The sequence below is a fragment of the Salvia hispanica genome, chromosome 5 (genome assembly GCF_029641045.1).
Source record: "Salvia hispanica isolate PSC_SH4W2 chromosome 5, Shi_PSC_v1, whole genome shotgun sequence".
Taxonomy (NCBI): domain Eukaryota; kingdom Viridiplantae; phylum Streptophyta; class Magnoliopsida; order Lamiales; family Lamiaceae; genus Salvia; species Salvia hispanica.
The window spans coordinates 39,200,787-39,226,679 of NC_142696.1; the positions used below are offsets into that span (position 1 = coordinate 39,200,787).

Below are 25,893 nucleotides of genomic sequence, written 5' to 3' on the forward strand. Positions count from 1 at the left end.
TGTTGATGAGAGAGAGTGGACAATACATACATATATATTTAATTTTTATTTATAACTTTTGTAGGTGCATTGAACCTTAAGTTTTTTTGTGGCTTTCTATACTTAATCTGTAAAGCACAAACTGTTGGGGGTGGGGGACCTTGGTATTGTACATTGTCTCAATTTTGTTGCATAGTTCTATTGGTATGTGATCCTCCCTCCCTTTCTCTAACGGCTATTACTTACTCCGTCTGTGCCGAAATAAATGTTTCATATATATAAATTCGGTGAGTAGATTTACCTTTTTTTGTTTTGATTTAGAGCGCCATTTATGTATCAAATTATGACATGTGGGATATATTTATATTTTTGAAATTGAATACTTATTTATAAATGGAGATAGACCATATTTTGTAACTTTGTTAGATTTTTTTATGAATGGCTTTTTGGAGCTATCTAAAGATAAAGCATCTACATCTTACAATGAATGTGTTTATATAAGTGTATTCAATGTCTCATGTAATTTGTAGTTTATTTAAATTTAAGCATATAATTGATTTAGAGTTTGAAAAAATATGGTTACATTTTGAAGAAACCTGCCTTCTACCTAATTGTTCCATTTTTTTTTTTGCAACAACCCTATCTAATTCGAGATACTATTGCAGAAGAAAATATTCTCTTTCTCTTTTAAGTAATCATGCATGTGTACAAACAAAACAAAATATGTATTTAATTTCTTTTCCATTCTATAACCTTTAATCACGCAGAATTTTATTACTTCCAATTTGTCTGCAAATTAATATCCCATTTTATCATTTTAGTGATTCTACGATTTAAAATTCCATTTATTTTTTTTTGGACGAATGAACCTACACTCCATTAAATTATATAACACCCATATTCAATTATATAAGTATTATAGGAAAGTGAGACTCAGATTCTATCAATTTTTTCATTCAGTTCCTTTATAAAGTCATAAAATTTCTTAAAATTCATAACGAGTTTAAATGAAATTTTAAATCGGGAGCAACGGGAGTATTATAGAGTCCCAGATGAAGATTTTGAAGAGAAAATTCAGATCCAACATTAAAAAAAATTTACGATATGGCTACTTTTTTAGAGGATAATAAGGGGTTGGGGTTTTATTTTAAAATTTATGTATTTGGGCTTTGAAGGCCCAATAACAAATAAACCTAAAATAGTCATAGCAAGCCCAAATTAAACAAAACCTATTTAAAATCTTATAACCCTCGCCTCCTTGGTCCTCTCTCTCTAGCTCCTCTCTCTCCCACCGCTTCGACGCCATGCCGAAGCACTATCGCCCCGCCGTAAGTTTGAATTCGCCGCCGGAAATGTTCTCCTGCACGATCTTAACCTCAAGATGAACTCAAATCTCACTCTGCACTTTTTTTTTTCAGGGGAAGAAGAAGGAGGGAAACGCCGCCAAGTATGTGACGAGGTCACAAGCTGTGAAATACCTCCAAGTTAGCCTTCCTGTATTCAGGTTCGCTCTAATTTTCCATTTGTTTGGTCGTAATGTTAGCTGTAGGTGAGCTTAAACTATGAAATTGAATAAATTGAATGTGTATGCAGTGAGGTTGCGGTTGTAAGTTTGTTTTGGTTTTTGTAAATTCTCCAAAAATTCGGCTATTTATGCTTTTGCAGCATGAAATACACATCTATTGTTAGTTCATCTTTGCGTGTGTGTGAGGGGGTCGAGTGTAGGGTTTAATGCTCGTCATTTTTCTGCAGCAGACTTGTGATGTTCGTTTTGTGCGCAATTTAAATTAAGAGTTACTTCACGCTAGGGAGTAAACTTGACTACGTGTACACATGTTTGTGTTTACTTTCAGCTAAGGGTGTTCTAGGAATAGTATTGTACTAGTAGTTGATGGGATTTTTGGTAGCTGTGATAATAATAAGATGTTTAACTTCGCATCTTCAGAGTTGTGTTTTGCTTCACAAATCTCCGTAATTCCTCGTGTCACCCGTAATCTATTTAGTTGGATTAAGTGTGTAAAGTTAGTTGAGTTGGGTGGAATCAACCCTGTAATATTAATGTTTAAACTTTTTGAGCTGTCATATTCTCATTTGAGCTGTTTTACTACCAATTTAGATGGTCAATCAATCTGACATAATTGATTCATTTCCTCTATGGAGATTGGATTGGACTGTTTTTTCTGTTTGACATGGTGTATGTGTATGAGCTTTGAAATGTTTGTCTTTGGGTTAGTTGAGCTGTGGGTTGTTTGGTCCGTTTGCTATGAGTATACTTGTGCTATGCTTTATATGGATGTTGAGAGATAGTTTTCACTTATGACTGCTAACGATTCTTCTCAATCCACCATTCAGGAGACTATGCATCCTCAAAGGTGTATTTCCTCGGGAACCAAAGAAGAAGGTGAAGGGAAACCACCATTCTTATTATCACACAAAAGATCTCATGTTTCTTAAACATGAGCCTCTTCTTGAAAAATTTAGAGACATGCGAACTTATGAGAGGAAAGTGAAGAAAGCCGTGTCAAAGAAGAATAGAGATCTCGCGGAACGGCTGTTGAGGCGGAAGCCCACTTACACTCTTGATATGCTCATTAAGGAGAGGTAAAATTCAGTTTTTCCTTTGAGTTCTGATGGCTTGTTTTGTACAAAGTGTTTTTTTACCATTTTTTCGTTTGGAATTAGGTATCCAAAATTTATTGATGCAGTAAGAGACCTTGATGACTGCCTTAGTATGGTACACCTATTTGCTGCATTGCCTGCTGTGGATAGAATTGTAGATGGAGAAAAGATTCCTGTAAGCCGAGTCCATAATTGCCGAAGGTTAATGCTCTTGCAGCTTTCTGGATTTGCAATTTAAGAATTCAAAGTCAGACAACCAATGTTATGTTTGGGACAATGTACTGATCCTGTTTCTGCCTGTTCTATCCTTCTGCGATGGTTGTAGGTTGAGTCAAGAGTGGCAGGCATACATTTCTCGCACCCATAAACTACGGAAGACTTTCATTTCTGTGAAAGGAATTTATTATCAAGTATGTATGTTATTCTCTATTGCTGAATCACTTCATGTATCATAGACATCTTACCAATGTCAATTTATCCTTGGCAGGCAGAGGTCGAGGGGCAAAAAGTTACTTGGTTAACTCCTCATGCATTGCAACAAGTACTGCCTGAAGTGGATTACAGGGTCTTGCTTACCTTTTTGGAATTTTATGAGGTTGGTCATAACTTATACATGATCTGATGTCATTCTTGTTATCTATACTTCTCTTTTATTAATGAGTTTGTATACCCACACACAATGGATATATGTTTCTATTTGCTGCAAATTCTAGGAATAGAACTAAATTCTAGTAAAGCTCATAAGGGAGTTGCAATTAGAATTAAAAATATCTTACTAAACATTGGTTAAAACCTTTAAGCTCATGGCGTAATATGTCAATCTCTAACGTGGATTAGTCTCTAGTAATGGTGTCTGCAATTGTATTATTTATCTTCTGTTTTTAATTATATCCATTTGTTTGCAGACTCTTCTTGCATTTGTTAACCACAGACTCTATCATTCAATAAATGTGACATATCCACCAATTCTTGACCCTCGGTTGGAAGCTCTGTCTGCAGGTTATTTCATATTTCCTGATTAATCATATGTATTGGATTTTTTCTTAATTACATTTGGGCTTTGAGAATACATGAAGTTACTTGCGATTTGATGTTATGAACATATTAGACGAGGGACCAATTTTTGGTTCTGCAGTGTCCAATATTGATGTTTGAACTATGCAGATCTTTATGCATTGTCAAGATATCTTGATGCCAACGGCCAAATGAGTACAAAAGCCGTCACCTCATCTGGCTCTGAGCCAGCTGAACATCAACAGGATCAAGCTGGTGATTTAATGCAACAGCTTCCTTCCAATGAACCTGGTGCTTTGATGCACCTTCTTGAAGATGCTTCTAGGGAGGATGAGGAAGATTCAGAGACTAGGGAATGCAAATATCTCTTCAGGAACATTAAATTCTTCTTAAGTCGTGAGGTTACATAGTGTTATCAGCTCTTCTGCCCCCCCCCTGACTTCCTCAAACAATTTCCTCCTTTATTTCAATTTCTGTTTCCCAGTGATGTGATGCCTTCCATTCTACACACCTTTCTGCTGTCTCTTCACTATTGAACTCAACCTTTTCAATTGTTTCTTTATCAGTCTCCTAGAGAGTCGTTGCTGTTTATCATCCCTGCATTTGGTGGCAAAGTTTCTTGGGAAGGTGCCGGTGCACCTTATGATGAGTCTGAACAAAGCATCACTCATCAGGTCTGTTCGTCCACATATTTCATTAATTGTTTTTGAGGTTTGGTAAATTGACGGATATGCTGCAAAATGTGTTCAAACCAGTATGTATGCCATTTATGTATTTAATTGTTTAGGTGATTTATTATGAACGTGCACATTATACTTGTTTTCTCTTACTTTTTTTTCACTTTTCATTTTTTGCCAACGATAATTTGGTTTGCTAGCTTCCTCCACCTTTCCAGGGTTATATATGTTCATCCGCTTTCTATATTTAGGTTGCGTGTCTAGTATTTTGTATTGTGACAACACCGCTCTTGAATCATCTTAGAAGCTCATATGTGGGCAGAGGATTTTTGCAAGTTTTCTGTCATGGAAATTGGATTTCTTTTATTAGTGTTTAGAAAATCATGTTTAGGATTCTCTGTAGATAGTATTTTGCAATTCCAGAACTCTGAGAAGAAAAATCCAGAATTATATTGAGGTTCTTTTTTTGTGTGCAGATTGTTGATAGGCCAACTCAAGGACATAAGTTCCTTTCCAGAGAATACATCCAACCTCAGTGGGTTTATGATTGTATAAATGCACACATCATTTTACCTACTGAGAAATATATTGTCGGATGGTAAGTTCCATATCAAACTTTGCATTGCAATTTTATTATCAAGAGCTCTCTTATTTGTTGGAAAACTGTGATAATACTATTTGCTTGGTATCTAATTTATGGTTTTAATATCTAGTTGATTATATTAGCTTTAGTATCTGGTTGATCTATGATGTTTGCTTTGATGGAACTGCCTTCTCAATAGTTGATAGTGCTTTTATTTGCCATGATTCTCGTGGAGACATCTTTGTGCTTATATGTACTGACTGAATTGAGGGTTGTACTAGATGCCTGTGTCCATGAAAACATGTCCGAAAATAAACAATTAGGCGTTCAAGTTAAGTATCTACTGTTTCTTGTAATCTATATCTTTGACGGTTGAGTTGTAGAATCTTTTTTGCACTCTTGTATCCTGTACTTTCTAGACTAAAGATTCTCCCTACCAGTATTTTATGTCATTTTTTTATAAAATGTTTGCATCAATTCTTGCATCAAATTTTTATCTTTTCATTTTCGTTTGCATTTTGCAGTGTACCTCCACCGCATTTGTCTCCATTTGTAGATAATGATGCTGAGGGTCATGTTCCTGAGTATGCTGAAGCTATTGAGCGACTAAAGGCTGCCGAAAGAAAGGAAGTCTTGCCATTGCCTGGCATGGGAAAAGAGGATTTGGACGACCCTCAAAGTTTACTAGGCATCATTGATCGGGCAGAAGCTATCGAGGCTGCTAAGAAGAAACAGAAGGTACACATCATGAAACATTATCTTGGCTAACCTAGATGTGTTTCTCATTACCTAAGATGTGCTTTTTATTCTGTGGTTTGTTATTCTCTTTTGTATATCTATCCAAGTGTTATTAAATACTCCTTACTTAAATTTGTTGTGTGGATTCAGATGTTAATGCAGGAGAAGAAGTACCATGAAGAACTGAAGCTAGAGCTTCAAGGTGCTCAGTTGCCTTCTCTCCAAAGTGGCGTTGAAGTTGAGGATGCTGAAGAAGATGCTTTACCTGATCTGCAACAAAGGGCCAAGGATGCTGATAGCATGTCTGAGGTTTCTATGTCGCGCAAGAAGAGGAAACTTCTAGAAGCAATGAAGGTAAAAGAAAGATTTCATTTTTCATGTGGTGTCCTTGTAGTATTATTATATGGAAGCTCATTGCTTATGTGTTTTTGTGTGTTTCAGATTGGTAAAAAGAGGAAAGAGGACGGAGTAAATCTCCTAAAAGAACGGAAGCGGAGAATCGACCAAGCTAAGAAGAGCTCGTCGTAAAATCGATGTTTGTAGGATCCACTTTAAATCTTATTATTATGTATTTTTATCAGAGAAAGGATGGGTTTGATATATCTAAATACCTGGCAAATCATATTTGGTGATTAGCTGACAATTTTGTTGAAACGCCCGGCGCTTTTGTTGTATTTCAATTTTCGATCAGTATCTTCTAGTTTTTCTCTACTTATGCATGTCTGCCAATGAAATTTATTAGAATAATTTCGTTTACTTGTATCCGTGACTGCCCGTCAAATCATTTTTGATCACTGAAAAAGCAGAATGGGAAAAATAATCTAATCTAATCAATCGAAAATAAGTTGGGTGTAGAATTTAATATGAAAATTGATGCTAAATTTCACCCACAATCTAGTTACCTTTTTCTGTATTTCGCTATCCATGTTGTTACCATGCGCTTGGTGGGAACAGGTACACAATCAAGGTACATCAAACCATAACCAACTTAAATTATGACCTTTCAAAGAGGCATCAAGTTTCATTATGTGGCCAAGCCTTGTTACCATAGTTGTTTGGATAACAAAAGTTCTTCTATGTTTCATATACGTTCTTATGTATTCTCATTGGATAGGGTTTAAGAAGAACATGATTTTAAGGTAACAAAAGTTTCTCAATGATATATTTCATATACTCTCATTGGATACAATTTCTAAGAGATTCTAGTCTAGTCTACAAAATTCTACTCCTAAAACAGCTATGCTAGAAATCATCTTCTGCTCAAATCAGAGATGAAATCTACAAATAAATCCTCGCTGCAAGGGATGGTGAGTCCACCCATCGGGTGATTGAACCCGAATTCTTCCTCAGCTTGAAACAACAATTCTTGGAATGAAGGATGGTTCAAGTATGCGACTGGAATCACAAATCGCTTCTTCTCATTATCACCAACATAGACGGCAACGTGCCCTTTTGGAACTTCAGCTGACCTTCTTTCGTTGGACAAAGACCGTCTTAGAATCTGACGAATGGCCATTGTGTAAAACTTTTCTCGAGTTATAAGAATGAGAAGAATAGTTATGAAGGAAATCAAAAATCAAGAAAGATAAGAATGTATTGAAAGGCTTGTTGATGGTTGGACTTGAGAAATGTGTTGTATATATAGATGCACAAGAAATGCTTGTGTGTCCCTTTGGAAATCACAGAAATGTGGACAAGTGTAGGCTATGAATTATGAAGAAACACAAGCACATGAGAAATCACATGGATTTGTCCATCAATGTTTAAGCAATAACATGAAGTTTTTTGATGAATTGAATGCATTGTTTGTTTGTTGCCATAGTTGGTAGGGTAGAATTATCTCACACCACATATATATCTGTTGTTGCAATGCTTCAATAAAATCTCTAGACAAAATCCATATGCTTGTGTTTTCAACTTAGGCCCATTTTGCATATCTACCTGTGTTTTCTTAAAAGTTAATATATACACCACTCTTTCTTCTGTCCAAAGATGCATCAAATTTCATTATGTGGCCATGGCTTGTTGCAATAGTTGGTTGGGTAGAATTATCTCACACCACATAATATATGTCTTGTTGCTTCAACAGAATCTTCAAGACAAATCCATGTGCTTGTGCTTTCAACTTAGGCATCATGCCCCATTTGCATATCTACTTGTTATCTTCATTTTTCATTTCGATATACCATTTCTGAATAGTCTATATATACACAACAAATTTCTTCATTGCAGCCATCATCAACTCTTTCACCCTATAAACTTGAGGTTATTCTCTCCCAGAAAAAGTTGCTCATTTCAGCTCAGTTTCATACTACAAGAATGGCCGTGCGACAAATGCTGAGACGGTCTTTATCTAGCGAGAGAAGATCAGCTTCCTCAAGAAATGAGGTCTCAAAGGGCCATCTGGCCCCATCCAGATCCCACGGGTACCGTGGGAGTCTGAGATCCATCTGGCCCCATCCAGATCCCACGGGTACCGTGGGAGTCTGAGATCCACTCGTCCCTGGACTGGACTCATTGTTGTGATCCATCGCTCGATGATGCTCTTGTACAGAAAGTTAGAGAGAGAGAAAACTCGTTAAAACAAGTGGTGCAAATGAAAATGAAACTAAAATCGCGTTTATATAGGTTTTAAAAAATAAAAAATAAAAAATCGGCGTTGGCTGATCGCTGGCCTATCGGGCCGCCACAATGGCTGCCAGCGCTTCGGCTAGCGACACGCGTTCGGCTAGCCCACGCCGAAAATTTGGCCGATCGCCCGCTCGCCTGCTCCAATGGTTCGGCTAGCGACGCGAATCGACTAGCCGGTTGGCTAGCCGGCATTGGAGATGCTCTAAATGTCTATATCAGGTTTATCTTCTTTTTTTTTGTTTTGACATTCTATCAAGAAATGGGCCTTATGTAAAAAATGAATACATGTACTTATTTATTTTCCCACATGAGAGACATGACGTTTTTAAGTTTTGTAAGAAGTATCTTGGCTATAAATATTAGAATCAGAAAATTTCTCATTTTTAAGGCAAAACTGTGATTTAGAAAGTTGCATAAGGAAACATGACTTATAAGTTATAACAGATAAATTAAGGTAGCTTATGCCAAATAATGACATTTGTGCTACAAATTCCTGGTTTGTTTATAGAAGAAAGTTGCACAAGAAAAAATGACTTGTGTAAGTTGTAACAGTTGAAATCAAAGCTTCTCATACTAAAAATTGATCTCCAAAAATGAATCAGTAATCTTTACATATGTTTTCCTACTGAAAGAGTATTTACGTTTCTAGTTCTAAAAAATAGTTGTAAAAATGTGATCCTCATGCTATGCTCAATTGGGATGTTAGATCGAGGAACAAATCCTCGCTGCAAGGGATGGTGAGACCTCCGGTTGGGTGATGGAACCCGAATTCTTCCTCGGCTTGGAGCAGCAGTTCTTGAAAGGAGCGGTGGTTCAAGTACGATGCAGGGATAACAAACCGTCTCTTCTCATTCTCTCCAACGTAGACAGCACAATGCCCCTTTGGAACCTCAGCTGATCTCCTCTCGTTGGATAATATTCGTCTCAGCATTTGGCGAATGGCCACATTGTTTTTGTTGTAAGAATTAATGATTTTTTCCTTCTAAAATGTGGGAAAATTTAAGTGATTTTTGGTCAATCAATGTGTTGGTTGTGATGATCAAGAAATGTGATGTATATATAGGTGAAGCTAAAAGCTTAAATTTTTTTTTTTGAGAAACATAAGCACATGAGGAATCACATGGTTTGTCTTTGTATTTTGCATTTGTATGATCAAGAATCATTGTTTCCTACCAACATTTGATGCCTTATTTCGACCTCCCAAGGCTCGATCAATCTGCTGATCTCTCAATATCTAAGAGGCCGGCCCACCATGTGAGCTTGGCTGTGATGGAACTCTTACTGTGATCCTTAACACGTGAGCTAGGCTGTGATGGAAATCCCACAAAGATCGTCTCAGAATTTGGCGAATGGCCATTGTTTATACACAGTGAAGTCTTGCTTAGCTGTGATGGAAGTAAGTGAGAGCTGAAAAAAGGCTCTCAAGTGTTGTATGATTTCTTTGGTGATTTTTAATCCAAAACAATTGTTGTATATATAGGCTAATATAATCCAGAAACGACGTATCCTTTTAAAAAATCTTCAAAAAAATCGAGTGGTTAACATGTACTAATAAGATGTATGTGGTGTTTGTGCATCTTTTTTAACAGAGCACATGGATTTGTGTATGAATAATTCAATGATTTTTGTAGGATTAGTGATGATGGAAGTGATCAAACAGAATTTTAGGAATGAGTTTGTCTTGCTACTATTAAACACAAGATTATGTCTTGTTAGATCATTAGATGTAGGGCCTTAAGCTCTTCAACAAAGTATCAGTTCGGGCTAGCTAAAATATGGGCCAAAAAGCTGTTTATGGTGGCCGGTCCGATCCCATACGAAAGATGATGAATGCCCCGGTGCGAGGCACAGCATTATGCGCATGAAGAATCAATCACATGGTTTTTTTTTTCCTTAATTGATGCTGCAACTATTTTGATTGTTGAATTAAGTAGAAACATGGAGACGCGGGGATCGAACCCCGTGCCTCTCGCATGCAAAGCGAGCGCTCTACCATTTGAGCTACATCCCCATCCTGAAAATTTTTCTTAGAAATTGAATTACAATTAATAGAGTCATTGAATCGAAAAATCAACTAAGCTAGGCACATAATAATAAAAACAATCTTAAATTGTGACCTTTCTTCTATCCAAAGAGGTTTGTGTAATGTAATGTAACAAAGCAATGATATTAATCTTAACAGAGTAAGATACGAATGAATGTATGCAGAAACAGATATCGAACGTAAACTTTAATTTAGATGAGGAAATTTGTTTACTTGGAGAAAACTTGACCACTATTACTAGAAATTTTCTCAATTCTATCTATCTTGTTTAGCAGCTTTGAGAGATGAAAGCATCAACAAGAGTGTCTTTCTCTTTGTTCATAGTTCATACTGTCAGTCCCGATAGATGGATCAAAAAGTTAAGTAGTATATTTAAACACTCGTTCAATGCTCGTAGGTACTTGAATTAGACCGTGAATCAAGGTTGATGAATCACATGATTCTGTATTCTCACACTCAATTGTATTGATTTGATTGAGGCAAATGAAAATGAGTTTTAAGACATAACAACATCCAAAGTCCAAACTGATTTCATTTCTTTTGCAGATTTTGGTTGTTTTAAGACAGACATGGATTTAAGGTAACAAAAGTTTCTCAATGATATGTTTCATATACTCTCATTGGATACAATTTCTACGAGATTCTAGTCTAGTCTACAAAATTCTACTCCTAAAATAGCAATGCTACATATCATCTTCTGCTCAAATCAGAGATGAAATCTACAAATAAGTCCTCGCTGCAAGGGATGGTGAGTCCACCCATCGGGTGATTGAACCCGAATTCTTCCTCAGCTTGAAACAACAATTCTTGGAACGAAGGATGGTTCAAGTATGTGACTGGAATCACAAAGCGCTTCTTTTCATTATCACCAACATAGACGGCAACGTGCCCCTTTGGAACTTCAGCTGACCTTCTTTCATTGGACAAAGACCGTCTTAGAATCTGACGAATGACCATTGTGTGAACCTTTTCTCGTGTTAGAATGAGAAGAATAGTTATGATGGAAATAAAAAATCAAGAAAGATAAGAATGTATTGAAGGCTTGTTGATGGTTGGACTTGAGAAATGTGTTGTATATATAGATGCACAAGAAATGCTTGTGTCCCCCTTTGGAAATCACAGAAATGTTGACAAATGCAGGCTTTGACGTTTGAAGAAACACAAGCACATGATAATTCACATGGAATTTTTGATGAATTGAATGCGTTGTTTGTTTGTTGCCATAGTTGGTAGGGTAGAATTATATCATATCACATATATATCTGTTGTTGCTTCTATAAAATCTCTACACAAATCCATGTGATTGTGTTTTTAACTTAGTCCCATTTTGCTATTATCTACCTGTATTTTCTTCTGTCCCAATTTCATTATGTGGCCATGGCTTGTTGCCATAATAGTTGGTTAGATAACATAATCTCACACCACATATATCTTGTTGCTTCAAGAAAATCCCAACACAAATCCATGTGCTTGTGTTTTCAACTTAGGCATCATGCCCTATTTGCATATCTACTTTTTCATTTCGATATACCATTTCTGAATAGTCTATATATACACATCACATTTGTTTATTGCAGCCATCATAAACTCTTTCACCATATAAACTTGAGATTATTCTCTCCCAAAAAAAGTTGCTCATTTCAGCTCAGTTTCATATTACAAGAATGGCCGTGCGACAAATGCTGAGACGGTCTTTATCTAGCGAGAGAAGATCAGCTTCCTCAAGAAATGAGGTCTCAAAGGGCCATGTTGCTGTCTATGTAGGGGAGAGTGAGAAGAAGCGTTTTGTTGTTCCACTCTCGTACTTGAACCATCCCTCGTTTCAAGAGTTGTTATTTCAAGCTGAAGAGGAATTCGGGTTCCATCACCCCATGGGCGGCCTCACCATCCCTTGCAGCCAAGACACATTCATTGACGTCGTCTCTAGCTTGAGAAGCACATGATATGTAGTAGCAATGGTTTAGGAAAAGCACATTTTTGTAGATCAGACTTTAGAAATGTATGTAATGACAAGAATATGAATATACTTAACCATTTTCAGATGCAAAACTTTTGTGTTTAGTATTTTTTAAAAGGATTAGCTAAAAAATCTCTCCATGGATTTCTTCAACTTCCATAATCTTAAACTTCAAATCGATGTGAAAGATGTTTAGATGTTATTTTCACTCAAACTTGCCTGCATTTGTTTTGTGTGAACCGATTTAAGAATTGATTCTGGCTGTTTGTGTATATTCTAACATCGTCATTCTTAGTCTATTACAACATCTTCTTCTGTACTACTATTGAATGTTAGAATACAGCATCACGAGATTCCTCACGTTCTCGTATTTATAATGACACAACCAATCACATTATTCAAACTCTGCCTTACTTGATTTAATCGAATTTAAGTAGCTAGGAGGATTGTGATCTTGTGAAAAAAATCGAAAATGAGTTACAAAGCAAGGATCTTAATCTTAACATAGTACTCCCTCCGTCCGCGAATAGGAGTCCCGGTTGGCCATTTTCATCCGTCCGCCATTAGAAGTCCCGGTTAGACATTTTATCTTGGGAGTATAAAAAATGACCCCACTTTTCCCTTAATTTAGAAGCTGCAATTAATTTTAATCCACTTTGATTGCAAATAATAATATAAATGGGTCTCACATTCCACAATCACACACTTAAATTATTACACTCAAACTTTTCTTAAAACCCGCACCCAACTCAACTGGGACTCCTATTCGCGGACGGAGGGAGTATGATAAGAATGAATGCTAAAAGATGCATGATTGTCTTGACTCATTTATCCTTAAAAACAAGACAAGCAAAGAGAGCCTTTTTTCTAAAGTTGCTAAAATCAATACATTTAGAAATGAAAGAATTGCATAATCATCCTATAATTGAGATTCTGTTAGCAATAAATGTCTAACTCAGGTTTTTTTTTGTTTTGACATTCTCTCCAGAAAATGAATACATGTACTTATTTATTTTCCCACTTGAGACATGACGTTTTTAAGTTTTGGCTATAAATATTAGTAGAATCAGAAAATTTCTCATTTTTAAGGCAAAACTGTCATTTAGAAAGTTACCAAAATAGGCAATGGCTCTACTTTGGCAAGCTGGTACCAACATTTGATGCCTTATTTACACCTCTCAAGGCTCAATGAATCTACTGATCTCTCAAAATCTACGAGGCCGGCCCACCATGTGAGCTCGGCTGTGATGGAACTCTTACTGCTAAACCGATACTGATCCTTATCATACGGGAAGGTGTCAGCCCGGGTGGTTAGGATTCCTCAAGACTTATGAAAGCATGGAAATATCATGTTTAGACAATGAATGAGATTTGCTAACTCATTTTTTATTAGTTCTGGTGATTTTCTTCTTCTAGATTTAGAAACATAAGCACATGATTTTGTATTTTAGTCATCACATACTGATTTTAAGGCAGCAATAATATGTGGTGATAGAGAGCCATGCTATGCAACCAACTTAGCCCTAAGAAGAAGCAGATAACAAATTCTAACATACATCCACATTTTCAAAATTTCACAAGATCTTCTTACCAAGTTGGCTTATGATATACCTATGTGGCATGCATAACTTTCTAGAAATATTTCAAGTTAACAGAAAAAAAATTGAAACCAAATGATTTTTCATGTGTATCAATAGATTGTAATTTTGCTGCAGAAAAATAATATCTGTAAAAAAATTAGTTCTACAAAACTCTGTTCATCTATAACAGATCAGCTGATGATCGATGTGAAATCAATGAAACTCTATTCAGTTTAATGATAGAAGCTCTATCTAGTCAAGTTTATCAGAGGAATGTGGTTGTTTAAGAGATCCATATGAATGAAGAAAACATAAGTTTCTCATTAATATACTTCATCTACATTTCTATGTATTCTCATTGGATACAATTTTCTAATCTACAAAATTCTACTCATAAAACACCATTGCTATAAATCATCTTCTGCTCAAACCAGAGATGAAATCTACAAATAAGTCTTCACTGCAAGGGATGGTGAGACCGCCCATCGGGTGATTGAACCCGAATTCTTCCTCGGCTTGAAAAAGCAATTCTTGAAACGAAGGATGGTTCAAGTAGGAGACTGGAATCACAAAGCGCTTCTTTTCATTATCACCAACATAGACAGCAACATGCCCCTTTGGAACTTCAGCCGACCTTCTTTCACTAGACAATGACCTTCTGAGAATCTGGCGAATGGCCATTGTATGGACCTTTTTTGAAGTTAGAAAGAGATGAGGAGTTATGAAAGAAATCAAAGTCAAGAAAGGTAGAGAATCTGTTGAAGGCTTGTTGATGGGTTGAAGTTGAGATAAGTGTTGTATATATAGGTGGAATAGAAATATTGCATCCCTTGGAAATAGAGATAGGTTAGCAAAATAATGGATATGAGAGTTGGGAAACACAAGAAAATGTATCATCACATGGATTTGTCTTAAACATATTTAGCAAGAAATCAAGATTTAGAATGGCATTGTTCCCAACTAACTCTTGCAATGTAGACCTCATTTTCCCCACATAAACCAATTGCACCACAGAAATCAAATAGTTGCACAAAACATATCCCATGACTTGTTCATTTCTTCAAATGTGGACCATTCCTTTTTTTGTTCTAAAATGGAGTAGTATAGGAAGATATATATGTGAAGTACAGTTCTAAAATTCAACCATATTAATGGTATGTTTCCAAACAGCACAGCCATGAGTTAATAGACATGAAACTAAGATCACATGGATTTGTGTATGTATAAACCAGCAAGTCTGTTAAAAAATAGGAAGAGTGACAGCTTATGATGGCTAGTTTTCGTGTGAGAAACCGGTCATTTACATACAATGATTCATATATACTCAAACATTAGCAGATAAGTCCAACCATATTTCTTAGTTCTTATATCTTCTAATTTTGCAGTTCGAATTTGTTAATAAGTATAGCAAAGCAGAGATGCATGACATTTTCAATAGAGGTAATGCAGTTGCAAATTAAGGCATACATCAAGTTTTAGAGTTAGGTGAAGAATAATTGAAGTGCGACACTACATTTGGATATCTGTACAGCTAGAATGACATGATTTTGCCTTCTACACATTGGTCCTTCCTTTTTACTATAATAAATTAAAATAATAGTGTGATTTTCATATTAGGAAATTCTGATCAAATATTTACCATGCCAGTCAACAAATTAAAAACTACTATTTCTTCAATTCAAGAATGTTTTATGTCTGTGTATGTTTTTGACACATAATCAAACAAGATGATGAAAAGAGCTGAATAATTGTTTTCGATTGATCTAGTAACTCTGTTAGATACATTGACCTACTCTACAAAACTTTGATACTCTGAATTCTAAAACATGTTTATGTTCTACTCAAGTCAGAGACGAGATCAGCCAACAGATCCTCGCTGCAAGGGATGGTTAGGCCTCCCATTGGATGACTAACCCGAATTCCTCCTCAGCCTGATGCAAAAGCTCTTGAAACGAGGAATGGTTCAAGTACGACACTGGGATCACATAACGCTTCTTTTTATTCTCTCCGATGTAGACAGCAAAGTGCCCCTTTGGGACTTCAGATCGTCTCAGAATTTGGCGAATGGCCATTGTCTATACCAAGTGAAAACTTGCTTAGTCGTGTTGTGTGATTTGTTTGTTGATTTCAATCCAAAACACCTGTTGTATATATAGGATAATGAAATCAAGAAACAGCTTATCATCTTCAAATTAAATTGAGTGGTTAACATGTGTATGTGCATCTTTGAAACACAGCACATGGATGTGTGTATGGATAGTTTGAATGATTTTTAGTGATGATGGATTGAGTTTGTGTTGCTATGATTCAACACAAGTTGTCTTGTAAGACTGTAAAGACCATGTGATGTAGGGGCCTTGTGCCTTCCAACAAACTAGCAATTTGGGCTGGGCCGGCCCAAGAAAAGTTAAAAAAGAAAGTGGAGATGCGGGGGATCAAACCCCGTGCCTCTCGCATGCAAAGCGAGCGCTCTACCATTTGAGCTACATCCCCGTCCTGACATTTTATCTTAGAAATTGAATAACATTTTTAATAAAGTTATTGAATTGAAAAATCAACTAAGCTAGGCACATAGAAGAAGGATTTTGAATAAGATGGTGTGGTTGGTATATTTCTATGTCATAATTTAACACCACTTAGGCTATTGGTAGAACTTGAAAATAAGTTAACCTTCAGTACCCTATCTTCATACATGTGGAATGTATTGGCATCAAAGGCATCATCTTGGTGCTGCTGAACATGAACTGAACTGCAAGCACGCTGTCCCCACGCACAACGACCAACTGGAGCAACCTCAAGCCAACAATGATTCTTAGTCAGCTGCTCTCAGTCCCCAGAATCTCAGCTGATATTGATGTCTGTGGACTATGCTTAAATTTGTTATTGGTTTAAGCATGATAACAGAAATACCAAGTAATGCAGCTAACTGCCTTCCCTGAAATTGAATATTGAATAAGCACAAGGGCACTCTCCTATCCTCTAGATTTCTTCATTATTGTACTTCTTGATGCCCAAACAACAATCGACTTTCATTAATCATCCAACGATCCAATACACGGATGAGAACAGCAAACTTCAGTATGAAAATTGTATATCACTTAACTTGAGCAAATCTCTGTTTTGATTATGTAACTCTGGTTTTAATTGTTCTTTAGTATTCTTTCAAAGAGGTGATGGGAGTAATTTTGTAAATAGATTAAAGAAGAGTAGATATGTTTATGTTGGCATACAGCAGCATACTCTACTCACTCTCATATGGAGTACTAATATTCAAAACTAGGGTTGGGTTGGTTTCTCCCGAAATTGTTCAAAACTAGGGCCTGACATGAAACACAAGAAGCTGCACTAGAAGGTCTTGAGGGCACCACGTCATCCATGTCCTTAACTTTGAAGGTCACATAATACTTCTCATAGTAGCATACTGCAGACTGGATGTTCATCTTCTCAATGCTATCAAACACTATCAAACACCAGCTTCCTATTCTGAACATTACATTACATTAATATAAGCATATTTCTAAATTACTACTAAGAATGAATTATTTAGGACTCGACTAACATGTTGTTTGTTGTAGTCTTGGAGGGCAGGTTCCACATAAACACTGTTTCTATCTATAAGCTGCTGAGTTGCTTGAGTGATCTTGAGGTCAAAATGAGGGAAATCGAAGGAGCCACAATCATAGCCCTGCAACACAAACATGAAATCTAAATATAAAGGCAGGTGGGTGAATGGTTGTACAACAGTATTATTTAGAAATTACTTCACTCTCGGTTATGAGTTGCAAGTATTTCTTGTAATCTTCACTATTTTTAACTTCATCCGGCAGCTTCTTTTGCTCTTCATCATCTTCTTCTTCTCCTACTTTAACTGGAGTAGAGGCGAAAAAATTCTGTAGTACAGTTTACAAACAAAAACTAAATCAAAATCAAAATCAAAATCAAAATCATAATCAAAATAGATTTAATTAACGTACACCCCAACCCGGATCGCAAGCCGGATCCGGACAGCTATCCCAAACAAAATCCGAGTCCCAGTCCGATTCCGATCCATCATCCTTTGAAAGCGATTGCTGCAATCTCTTGGGAGGCTCGTCGGGATCTGTCATTGTGATCGAGCGCAGTAACGGAATTTCGCGCGATCGGAATTTTATGTCAAACGATGGTGGGCTTGGACTCGGGTTCTGTCCAATTATACAATTTTAGGGTTTTCATCATCCTTCTTACCATTGCGAGAAAAATATTATTTTCAATAATTTATTTACTTATATTTCATACTTTTATCCTCCTTATTTTATTATTTCTTTTTTTTACTTTATATCTCTTTAATTACTTTTTCTTTCTATTTCTCTTATTATTATTTGTGCGTTAAAATATGTGTTATCCTAAAAGTCTTTATCTTTTATGAGACGGATGATGTACATTTAATTCGCTAAATACTATTATTTGAATTCATATGTCAAAATAGAAACTTAGGCCGTGACGGAGAAAATGCTATTTTTACTACTATTAATTAAATTAGTTTTGGCTCTTTAACAAAATATAAGTTTAACTATTCAAACACAGCAATCATGCCTAGGGCTGGGGAAAAATATCGAAAAAATGATATATCGCTCGTATCGTATTGAAAAATATCGAAAAATTATCGAATTTTCAATATATCGTAATTTTCGATACGATACGATATCGTATCGTAAGTTTTCGATACGATAACGATATGAATTTCCTTATATCGCGATATATTGTTTTATATCGAAAATACGATATATATCGATATTTTCGATACGATACACGATACAACGTTTTCGATACGATATATCGTATCGACCCACCCCTATTCATGCCTCCGAAAATACTCAACCATTATTTTTGCTTCATTCGCTTTTAGTAATTAAATTTGAAAATTTAGAAATAATAGTATTTCTTCCCTCCCGTGAAATTAGATATTTTTTTTATTTCTCTCTATTTAAAAAAAAATTAGCTATTCAACATCTCGAATGGTCTGATAGGTTGCATCTTCTTGCCGCTCCAAAAGTGGAGAGAAAACTCAAATTTTGGTGAAAGATCCAAAAAAATTCCGGTTAAAAGCATTCATAAAATTGAGTTCACACTCTCCGCCTCCTCGTCGCACTCTCTCATCGACGGCTTGAACGACCCCGCCAGATCCAGATTCGCTCTCGCCTTCACCTCCGTCCCTCTCACCAATGCCACCTCCAAATTCGCGACGCAACTTATCGTTAAAAAATAGAGATGGCAGCCATAGCAGCGGAGGGTGGATTTAAGGCACCGCTTTGCTTCCATTTAGAGATAGAGAAGGAGAGACGAGAGTGTTAAGAGAGAGAAAAACTTAATTTGTCCTTAAAAATGGGAAAAGAAAAAATTAAATATTTTGATTTGAGCCTATAAATCGGTCAAAATTTCTAATTCAGTAAATTACCGTCAAATAATTGTGATTGACTAAATAATTTAAAAAATAATGTGCTAAACCAAAATCATAAAATCTCTATAAGTTTAGGATTATTTTGGACTTTACTCAACATTATATAAAATTAAATTTAACAAAAAAGAAGCAATGGATCTATTCATACCTCAAAACTATTGAATAATAGGAGTACTATTACATTCTTTCAAAAAAAATTCTCAACCTATAAATAATTAACAAAATTATTAGAGATGGCTAAGCATCCAAAATAGCGGACAAAAAGGTAGGACTAGCAGTTAGTCCGTGGGGGTCTCCACGGAATCCGTCGCAATAGTGGATTAAAGGTAGGACGAAAGATAGGACGTCCCGAAGTAGGACGAGCGCTCATCCACGCTCGAAACCGAACGTCCTACCTGTGGACAAGAGCACGGACGTCCCAATTTTTTCAATTTTTTTATTTATACTCAATATTTACAACTCATTGCACTTCATATTTTGTATATTTGATAAACACCAACAATTAAAATGAATTAATCGTATTTTTCAATTTATTTTATTGGCTAGGGCGTCGGCTAGTCCTAGTGCTAGTCTATTATTGTGCAGTGGGGATGTCCTAGTGATGTGGCAGTGCAGTGGGATGTCATAGTTACGTGGCAAGAGGTGTTTTTGGATGTCCTAGTGCTAGGCTATTGGGATGTCCACACTATTGCAGATGCTCTTTGCAAGCGGGATACGTTCGCCTTTAGACCGAAAAAAATCTCACTCGTAAATTTATCTTAGCAGTCTCAAGAACCTGAAATCTCACACAAAGATAGATCAATGATCACCCTATTCTAAGCAATTACTCGTATTAGCATATGGTTATGTCACAAGCTAGAATGGCTATGCCATATCAACAAAGTGACGAGAAGTTAGGGTTGGGTTGGTTTCTCACGAAATTGTTCAAAACTAGGGCCATTAATGAACATAAAGAAGCTGCATTGGAAGGTCTTGAGGGCAGCACCATCATCCATGTCCTTAACTTTGAAGGTCACAAAATACTTCTCATAGCAGCATGCTCCAAACTGGATGTTCATCTTCTCAATTCTATCAAACACCAGCTTCCTATTCTGAACATTACATTACATTAATATAAGCATATTTCTAAATAGGACTAAATAAGTAAGTAGTATTTAACTAACATGTTGATTGTTGTAGTCTTGGAGGGAAGGTTGCACATGAACACCTCTTGTATCTATAAGCTGCTGAGGTGCTTGAATGATCTTGAGGTCAAAAGGAGAGAAATCGAAGGAGCCACAATCATAGCCCTGCAACACAAACATGAAATTAAATCTAATAAATAAAGGCAGGTAGGTGAATGGTTGCACTCCTATTATTTAGAAATTACTTCAGTGTCGGTTATGAGTTGTAAATATTTGTTGTAATCTTCGCTATTTCTAACATCATCCGGCAGCGGCGTAAGATCTTCATCTATTTCTTCTCCTTGTATAACTTGGGTATCAAGAGGTCCCTGTAATGTAGTATAAACAAAAACTTAATCAAAATGAAAATGAAAATGAGCATAAATAAAAGTAGATCTAATAACGTACATCCCAATCCGGATCATAAGGCGGAGCCGGATCGCTATCCCAATCATAATCCGACTCCGACTCCTTTGAAGGTGATTGCTGCAATCTCTGGGGTATGGGTGGCTCCTCACATTCGACTCTCTTGGCCGGAGTAAGATTAAGAGTATGATCGGGATCTGTCATAGCCCTATTCAAATAAACCCCCACTAATTTGATTTAATTACCTCAAAACATAATACTCTAAGTAATACATTTTGATTTATGACCTGATCGGCGTGAATCGACGAGCAATCGGCGCACAATAAGGGAATGTGTGAACAAATCAAAGAAGGGGCCCTAAATTTGAATCATACTATCAAAACAAAATATTCACTACTTCTTCCATGTCAAATGACACTCTAAATTCATTTTTTGACAAATGGAAAAACCACATCCAATTAGACAAGCACTTTTTTTATTGAAAATTGCATAATAGTAGTAGTATTTATATATGGAAATTACCTTTTCACCTCCCATATAATATATATGCATAATATAAAAATATATTTTTATGTGAACTCTTCATTTTTGGCGTAAAAAAAATATCTATACGATGCACTTTGTCATATTTATTTGAAATTTTATGGGTATAGTTTTCTTTTCTTATTTAATTATGTATATAACTGTAAATTAAACTGAAAACCCACACAAATAAAATGCATGATCATAATTTAAATTTTATTAGCATATTAATTGATTTATTTTTCTTGGTAGCATGTCACAAATCAAGAAATTTTTAAAATAAGAATATTTAAATCAAAGATTATTCATTTTATATTCTTTTAAACATAATAGTTAGAAGATTAATTGATTTTAAATTTAATGAAAGATTATCAACTTATTAATCCATGCATATAAATTGACATTTGGATATTATTTATCTATTTATATGATAATTAACATTCACATAACATAATGTTAATATATGCAATCTTAAAAGTGAACTTCGCCTACACAAACGCTTTTAATATTCTAATTTTTGTTTTATTTTATTATTGCACATATATTACTCTATGATAATATAAACAAAGTTATCACAAAATAAGTACGCATTATTAGTTGAAATACAGCTAGATAATTTCCATATATAAATACCTATTAAGCTATTTTTTCTTAAATGGTAGTTGTCTAATTGGATGTAGATTTTTCCGTTTTTTCATTTGGTATGGAAGGACCAGTGAATATCAAATTATAGAAGTAGGGTTCCCTTAAAATACATGGAGATCTTTCATATCTTCCGTAATGATTTAGAGCACTCCCAATGGCGACGGCGAAAATCCGGCGATTTTTCGCCGGATATCGCCGACTTATCGCCGGCCATTGGGAGGATTTCGGCGATTTTTCGGCGAAAATCCTACCGATTTTACGCCAAGCGGCGTTTTAACGCCGGGCTATCGCCGGATCATCGCCGGCCACTGTGGGGAGCTGTTCGGCGATTTTTCGGCGATGATCTTTTTTTTTTTTTTTGCCGATATTGCCGATATCATGTATGCGTGCATCATCATGCATAACATGATCATCGATGATGAACACGAAGGCGTCCTCGACGTCACCAACGACCCAAGTGTTGCATCATCGAGTCACGGTGTCTCAACCGAGTCCGCCCGCCAGGGTGTACCGCACAACGAACATGAACGGTTCCAGGCGTTCATGGACATACACCAGAAGGAGGCCCATCAAGCACTACAACACGATATCATCGAAGAATTGTGGGCAAATAGAAACCGCGCCCACCGCCCTTGAATTTTTTTTTCTTTGAATTTTTTTTTTGATTTTTTTTTTCCATTCGTGTACTTTTTTTTTTTTTTTTAATTTTCTTCGTTGTAATGTGTACCCGTGTTTAATACAACGAACTTTATTACTATTATTTGTTTTATCTTATAAATTAAATAAGCTAGCTTTATTATATATAAAAATAAAACAATTAAATTAGTGATGATGTAAAAATGAAATGTTGAGTTAGGGAGAAATAAGGGAGAAATAAGGGAGAAACCATTGCAGAGGTTGGCTAAAAGTTGGATAAAAACTGGGGATAAATTTTGGTGCTGATGTGGCGCTGATGTGGCAGGAGTTAGGGAGAAATAAGGGAGTTTATCCCCAAACCATTGGGAGTGCTCTTACCCCAATAACGAGGTGCTTGTTACCAAAAATTTGATTTTAAATTCCTTTTGAAAAATTATATGTATATTGAGTACTACTATATTTTTGGTGAGAACGTTTGTCCCAAGACGTTTTATCTTTTTTTTTTACAATTATTAATTTATTTATATTTTTGTTTTTATGCTCTTATCTCGTTATTTTATTATTATTTTCTCTTTTATGTATATTATTTCTTACTGTATTTTATTTTTTATTTTATTATTTATTTCATCCATCCAAAAAATTAGTGATTCTTTTCATTTTAGTTTGTCCTATAAACATAGTCTATTTTATTTTAAGTAATTTCTTTATTTTTAATATTAACAATATTCTAATAACTTTTTCTTTTTTTTTTCTCTTACTGTATTATTTTCACATTAAAATTCGTGTTGTATCAAAAATTTATCGTTATGGAACATAAAGAGTATAATTTATTAATTTAACTCACTGAATACCACTATTTGAATTCCTGTGCCTAATTAGAAATATTTCACTTAGATTGTTAAATTATTCAAAACACAGCAATCATACCTCCGAAAATATGCAACTATAGTTTTTGTTTCATTCGGTTTTAGTAATTAAATTTGAAAATTTAGAAATAATAATAGTATTTCTTCCTTTCCATAAAATAGTATTTTGGTATTCGATGACTTTTTTTCTATATAATAAGGTAAATTTAATTTTACACTAACAAAACTCAAATCAATTTTTTTAAATTTTATTTTACTTTTTCAAAATGTATGTCATAAATGTCATCCTAGTGTGTATTTCGTGGAATGAAAGAAGTAATATAAAATTAAAAATTAATAAAAAAGAAGAATGTGATCAAACTTATGGAACAATAATAATAAAGTTGACTAAAATTAAAAATATAAAATAAAATATGATTTTCATGTAGACCGACCAATGCACCACAGTCTCCAAATTTTAAAATATAGGAGCACCCATCTTATATCAGGGTACATTCAAACTACTGTATTAGGTGATTCCTTAAGGATGAACAACCTCTATATCGTACTCAAGAATATCATCTCCATTGGTATTGTTCAAGAAATAAGTCTTGACAAAAACAGTCCCTTGAGCTCTCCTAAACCTTCCTCTTCCCCCGACCACCGCCATCTCACGGGGGTTCTCCGTTATGGGGTTCCTCCAGAACACGCTCAACGAGCTCCCGTTGAACGCCCCCGTAGTGAATGCGAGATCCACGTACAACACCAACGATGGAATCTGTCCCTGGCTCGACGACAGATACATCCCCTGAGCGTTTCCGACCACCGCCGACGTGATCTCCGGCCCCTCCGTCAGCAAGTCGTCGATGGCGTAGACGGACCCGAAGCCAATCGGATTGTTCTCCTGCCCGGGTGGGCCTGCAATGCGGACCGCGGACGGGTTGGATCCGCTTAGGATATCGTGGATGAAGAAATGGAGGTGTGTTTTCTGCAGCTGGACAGGCTCGTACGTTGAGCTTTGCGAGTAGGACTTTGAGAGGGCTGTGCTTGCGCATGAGGAGAGGACAAGAAGAATGCCGGAGAAATAATTAATTTCTCCATTGCTCTTGATATGATAATTCTCTTCTTCTTCTTTTTTTTTTTTTGTTTTGTTTTGTGTGGTGTGTTCTGTTGAGAGGGGGTTCGTTATTTATAGCGATTTAGCGAATGTATGGTTTTTGGAAGAGTTAGATTAGTGAACATCTTTTATTATCATAAATATATATTCCATATATATGTCAAATTTGGAAAATTGTAATTATTGAGATTCCCATAATTATATCAAATCATTAATTACAAATGTATCAGTGCTGGATTTTGAAAATTTTGAAAGTTCTCAAAACTGAATTTGGAAAATTTCGAAAAGTTTCAAAACTGAATTTTGAACATAGTGTAAAAAAAAAATTAACGAGTGAATGAAACACGTTTAAATTTTTTAACATTTGAAAATCCCCTCAAATTCGACAGAGTGTATTTACTAAAAAAATATTTCCGATGTTATTATTGTGCATGCCTCGCGTCGCAATTAATATATATAGTACATGTCGTATATTTCGGATTCAAAAACACGATCACCCCAAACTTTGTTTTGGCACGTTTTCACAAGTATAATTTAGCTACTCAATCTCAACAAACTCGCTAACTCAACTATTTAATAAATAATAATTAAATGAAAACCTATGAAAATGAACAATAAAACTCCAACATATGCACATTAGACACCATCAAACATATTAACCACAAGTTTATCACATATCTAGAAGAAATTTTTTATAACTTATGAATAAATATTTTGTCATTTAATAGGAAATTTTTTATTTATATAGTATATTGATGATATTGTTTCACTTTTGAAGTAGATATGTTCTTAATTATATACTGTATTTGTATTTGTAATGTTTGTACCCACTCTCGTCTCCAATAGATGTCTCATTTTGACAATTGTGAATTTTAAAAATTGGTGAACTATGTGAAGGAGTACAATGTGGGGTCACTAACTAAACTAAAATTAGTAAAAATGAAACGAAATATTTATTGAGGTCGTCCAAATAAGAAAATATAGGACATTTAATAGGGACCAAATGGAATATTAGATATTCAAAAGATATTAATCAACATTTATATGCTAAGTTTAATAAAAAAATATTTTATGTTTTTTATGTATAATAGTTTTGATACGGAGTAACACGTATTTAAATATTTTTTAAAAATAACTCAATGACGGTAAAACAATTCAATTATCTACTAACAACTTTTTTTTCTTTGCATATATATAATTATTATTTTTCTAAAATACATTAATTTAAAGATTATTCTCTTATAAGGGCAGAGATTGCATTTAAAAGTTTATTTTTGTTTATAAATACACACTTGACCATTTATACTCCAACTTTAGGGATGCGATCATATGATAACCCA

General features: G+C 35.3%; 8 protein-coding genes, 2 non-coding genes and 1 pseudogene across 10 annotated transcripts; 2 read left to right on the forward strand and 9 right to left on the reverse strand.

Annotated features, from left to right (window-relative positions):
• Positions 1 to 1,216: 1,216 nt before the first annotated feature.
• Positions 1,217 to 6,321, forward strand: LOC125190817 (pescadillo-like protein). The gene is made up of 13 exons (XM_048088219.2): positions 1,217 to 1,307; positions 1,398 to 1,483; positions 2,332 to 2,580; positions 2,662 to 2,799; positions 2,924 to 3,008; positions 3,086 to 3,193; positions 3,504 to 3,597; positions 3,763 to 4,013; positions 4,179 to 4,286; positions 4,766 to 4,887; positions 5,397 to 5,610; positions 5,761 to 5,964; positions 6,052 to 6,321. Exons 1-13 carry the CDS (start codon positions 1,284 to 1,286, stop codon positions 6,136 to 6,138), a joined length of 1,770 nt encoding a protein of 589 aa, XP_047944176.1. The 5' UTR covers positions 1,217 to 1,283; the 3' UTR covers positions 6,139 to 6,321.
• Positions 6,322 to 6,742: 421 nt separating this feature from the next.
• Positions 6,743 to 7,434, reverse strand: LOC125190826 (auxin-induced protein 15A-like). The gene has a single exon (XM_048088230.2). It carries the CDS (start codon positions 7,124 to 7,126, stop codon positions 6,860 to 6,862), a length of 267 nt encoding a protein of 88 aa, XP_047944187.1. The 5' UTR covers positions 7,127 to 7,434; the 3' UTR covers positions 6,743 to 6,859.
• Positions 7,435 to 8,669: 1,235 nt separating this feature from the next.
• LOC125189371 (auxin-induced protein 6B-like) lies at positions 8,670 to 9,222 on the reverse strand. Its single transcript, XM_048086653.2, has one exon. The coding sequence runs from the start codon at positions 9,170 to 9,172 to the stop codon at positions 8,921 to 8,923; it is 252 nt and encodes an 83-aa protein (XP_047942610.2). The 5' UTR covers positions 9,173 to 9,222; the 3' UTR covers positions 8,670 to 8,920.
• Positions 9,223 to 10,180: 958 nt separating this feature from the next.
• On the reverse strand, positions 10,181 to 10,252 carry TRNAA-UGC (transfer RNA alanine (anticodon UGC)). The gene has a single exon. It is a non-coding gene; the product is annotated as a tRNA-Ala (tRNA).
• Positions 10,253 to 10,801: 549 nt separating this feature from the next.
• LOC125189370 (auxin-induced protein 15A-like) lies at positions 10,802 to 11,335 on the reverse strand. The gene has a single exon (XM_089058712.1). The coding sequence runs from the start codon at positions 11,240 to 11,242 to the stop codon at positions 10,976 to 10,978; it is 267 nt and encodes an 88-aa protein (XP_088914838.1). The 5' UTR covers positions 11,243 to 11,335; the 3' UTR covers positions 10,802 to 10,975.
• A 445-nt stretch (positions 11,336 to 11,780) lies between these two features.
• Positions 11,781 to 12,334, forward strand: LOC148926816 (auxin-responsive protein SAUR21-like). Its single transcript, XM_089058711.1, has one exon. It carries the CDS (start codon positions 11,950 to 11,952, stop codon positions 12,226 to 12,228), a length of 279 nt encoding a protein of 92 aa, XP_088914837.1. The 5' UTR covers positions 11,781 to 11,949; the 3' UTR covers positions 12,229 to 12,334.
• A 1,789-nt stretch (positions 12,335 to 14,123) lies between these two features.
• On the reverse strand, positions 14,124 to 14,673 carry LOC125190830 (auxin-induced protein 15A-like). Its single transcript, XM_048088234.2, has one exon. It carries the CDS (start codon positions 14,501 to 14,503, stop codon positions 14,237 to 14,239), a length of 267 nt encoding a protein of 88 aa, XP_047944191.1. The 5' UTR covers positions 14,504 to 14,673; the 3' UTR covers positions 14,124 to 14,236.
• A 1,569-nt stretch (positions 14,674 to 16,242) lies between these two features.
• TRNAA-UGC (transfer RNA alanine (anticodon UGC)) lies at positions 16,243 to 16,315 on the reverse strand. Its single transcript has one exon. It is a non-coding gene; the product is annotated as a tRNA-Ala (tRNA).
• A 681-nt stretch (positions 16,316 to 16,996) lies between these two features.
• LOC125190821 (uncharacterized) lies at positions 16,997 to 18,039 on the reverse strand. Its single transcript, XM_048088226.2, has 4 exons — positions 17,797 to 18,039; positions 17,584 to 17,712; positions 17,382 to 17,507; positions 16,997 to 17,305 (listed from the first exon to the last, which is right to left on the reverse strand). The coding sequence occupies exons 1-4, from the start codon at positions 17,926 to 17,928 to the stop codon at positions 17,276 to 17,278; spliced, it is 417 nt and encodes a 138-aa protein (XP_047944183.1). The 5' UTR covers positions 17,929 to 18,039; the 3' UTR covers positions 16,997 to 17,275.
• A 1,397-nt stretch (positions 18,040 to 19,436) lies between these two features.
• LOC125187148 (uncharacterized) lies at positions 19,437 to 21,004 on the reverse strand. The gene is made up of 4 exons (XM_048083679.2): positions 20,831 to 21,004; positions 20,629 to 20,751; positions 20,423 to 20,548; positions 19,437 to 20,350 (listed from the first exon to the last, which is right to left on the reverse strand). The coding sequence occupies exons 1-4, from the start codon at positions 20,990 to 20,992 to the stop codon at positions 20,153 to 20,155; spliced, it is 609 nt and encodes a 202-aa protein (XP_047939636.1). The 5' UTR covers positions 20,993 to 21,004; the 3' UTR covers positions 19,437 to 20,152.
• A 2,973-nt stretch (positions 21,005 to 23,977) lies between these two features.
• LOC125189373 (dirigent protein 4 pseudogene) lies at positions 23,978 to 25,408 on the reverse strand (annotated as a pseudogene).
• Positions 25,409 to 25,893: the final 485 nt, after the last annotated feature.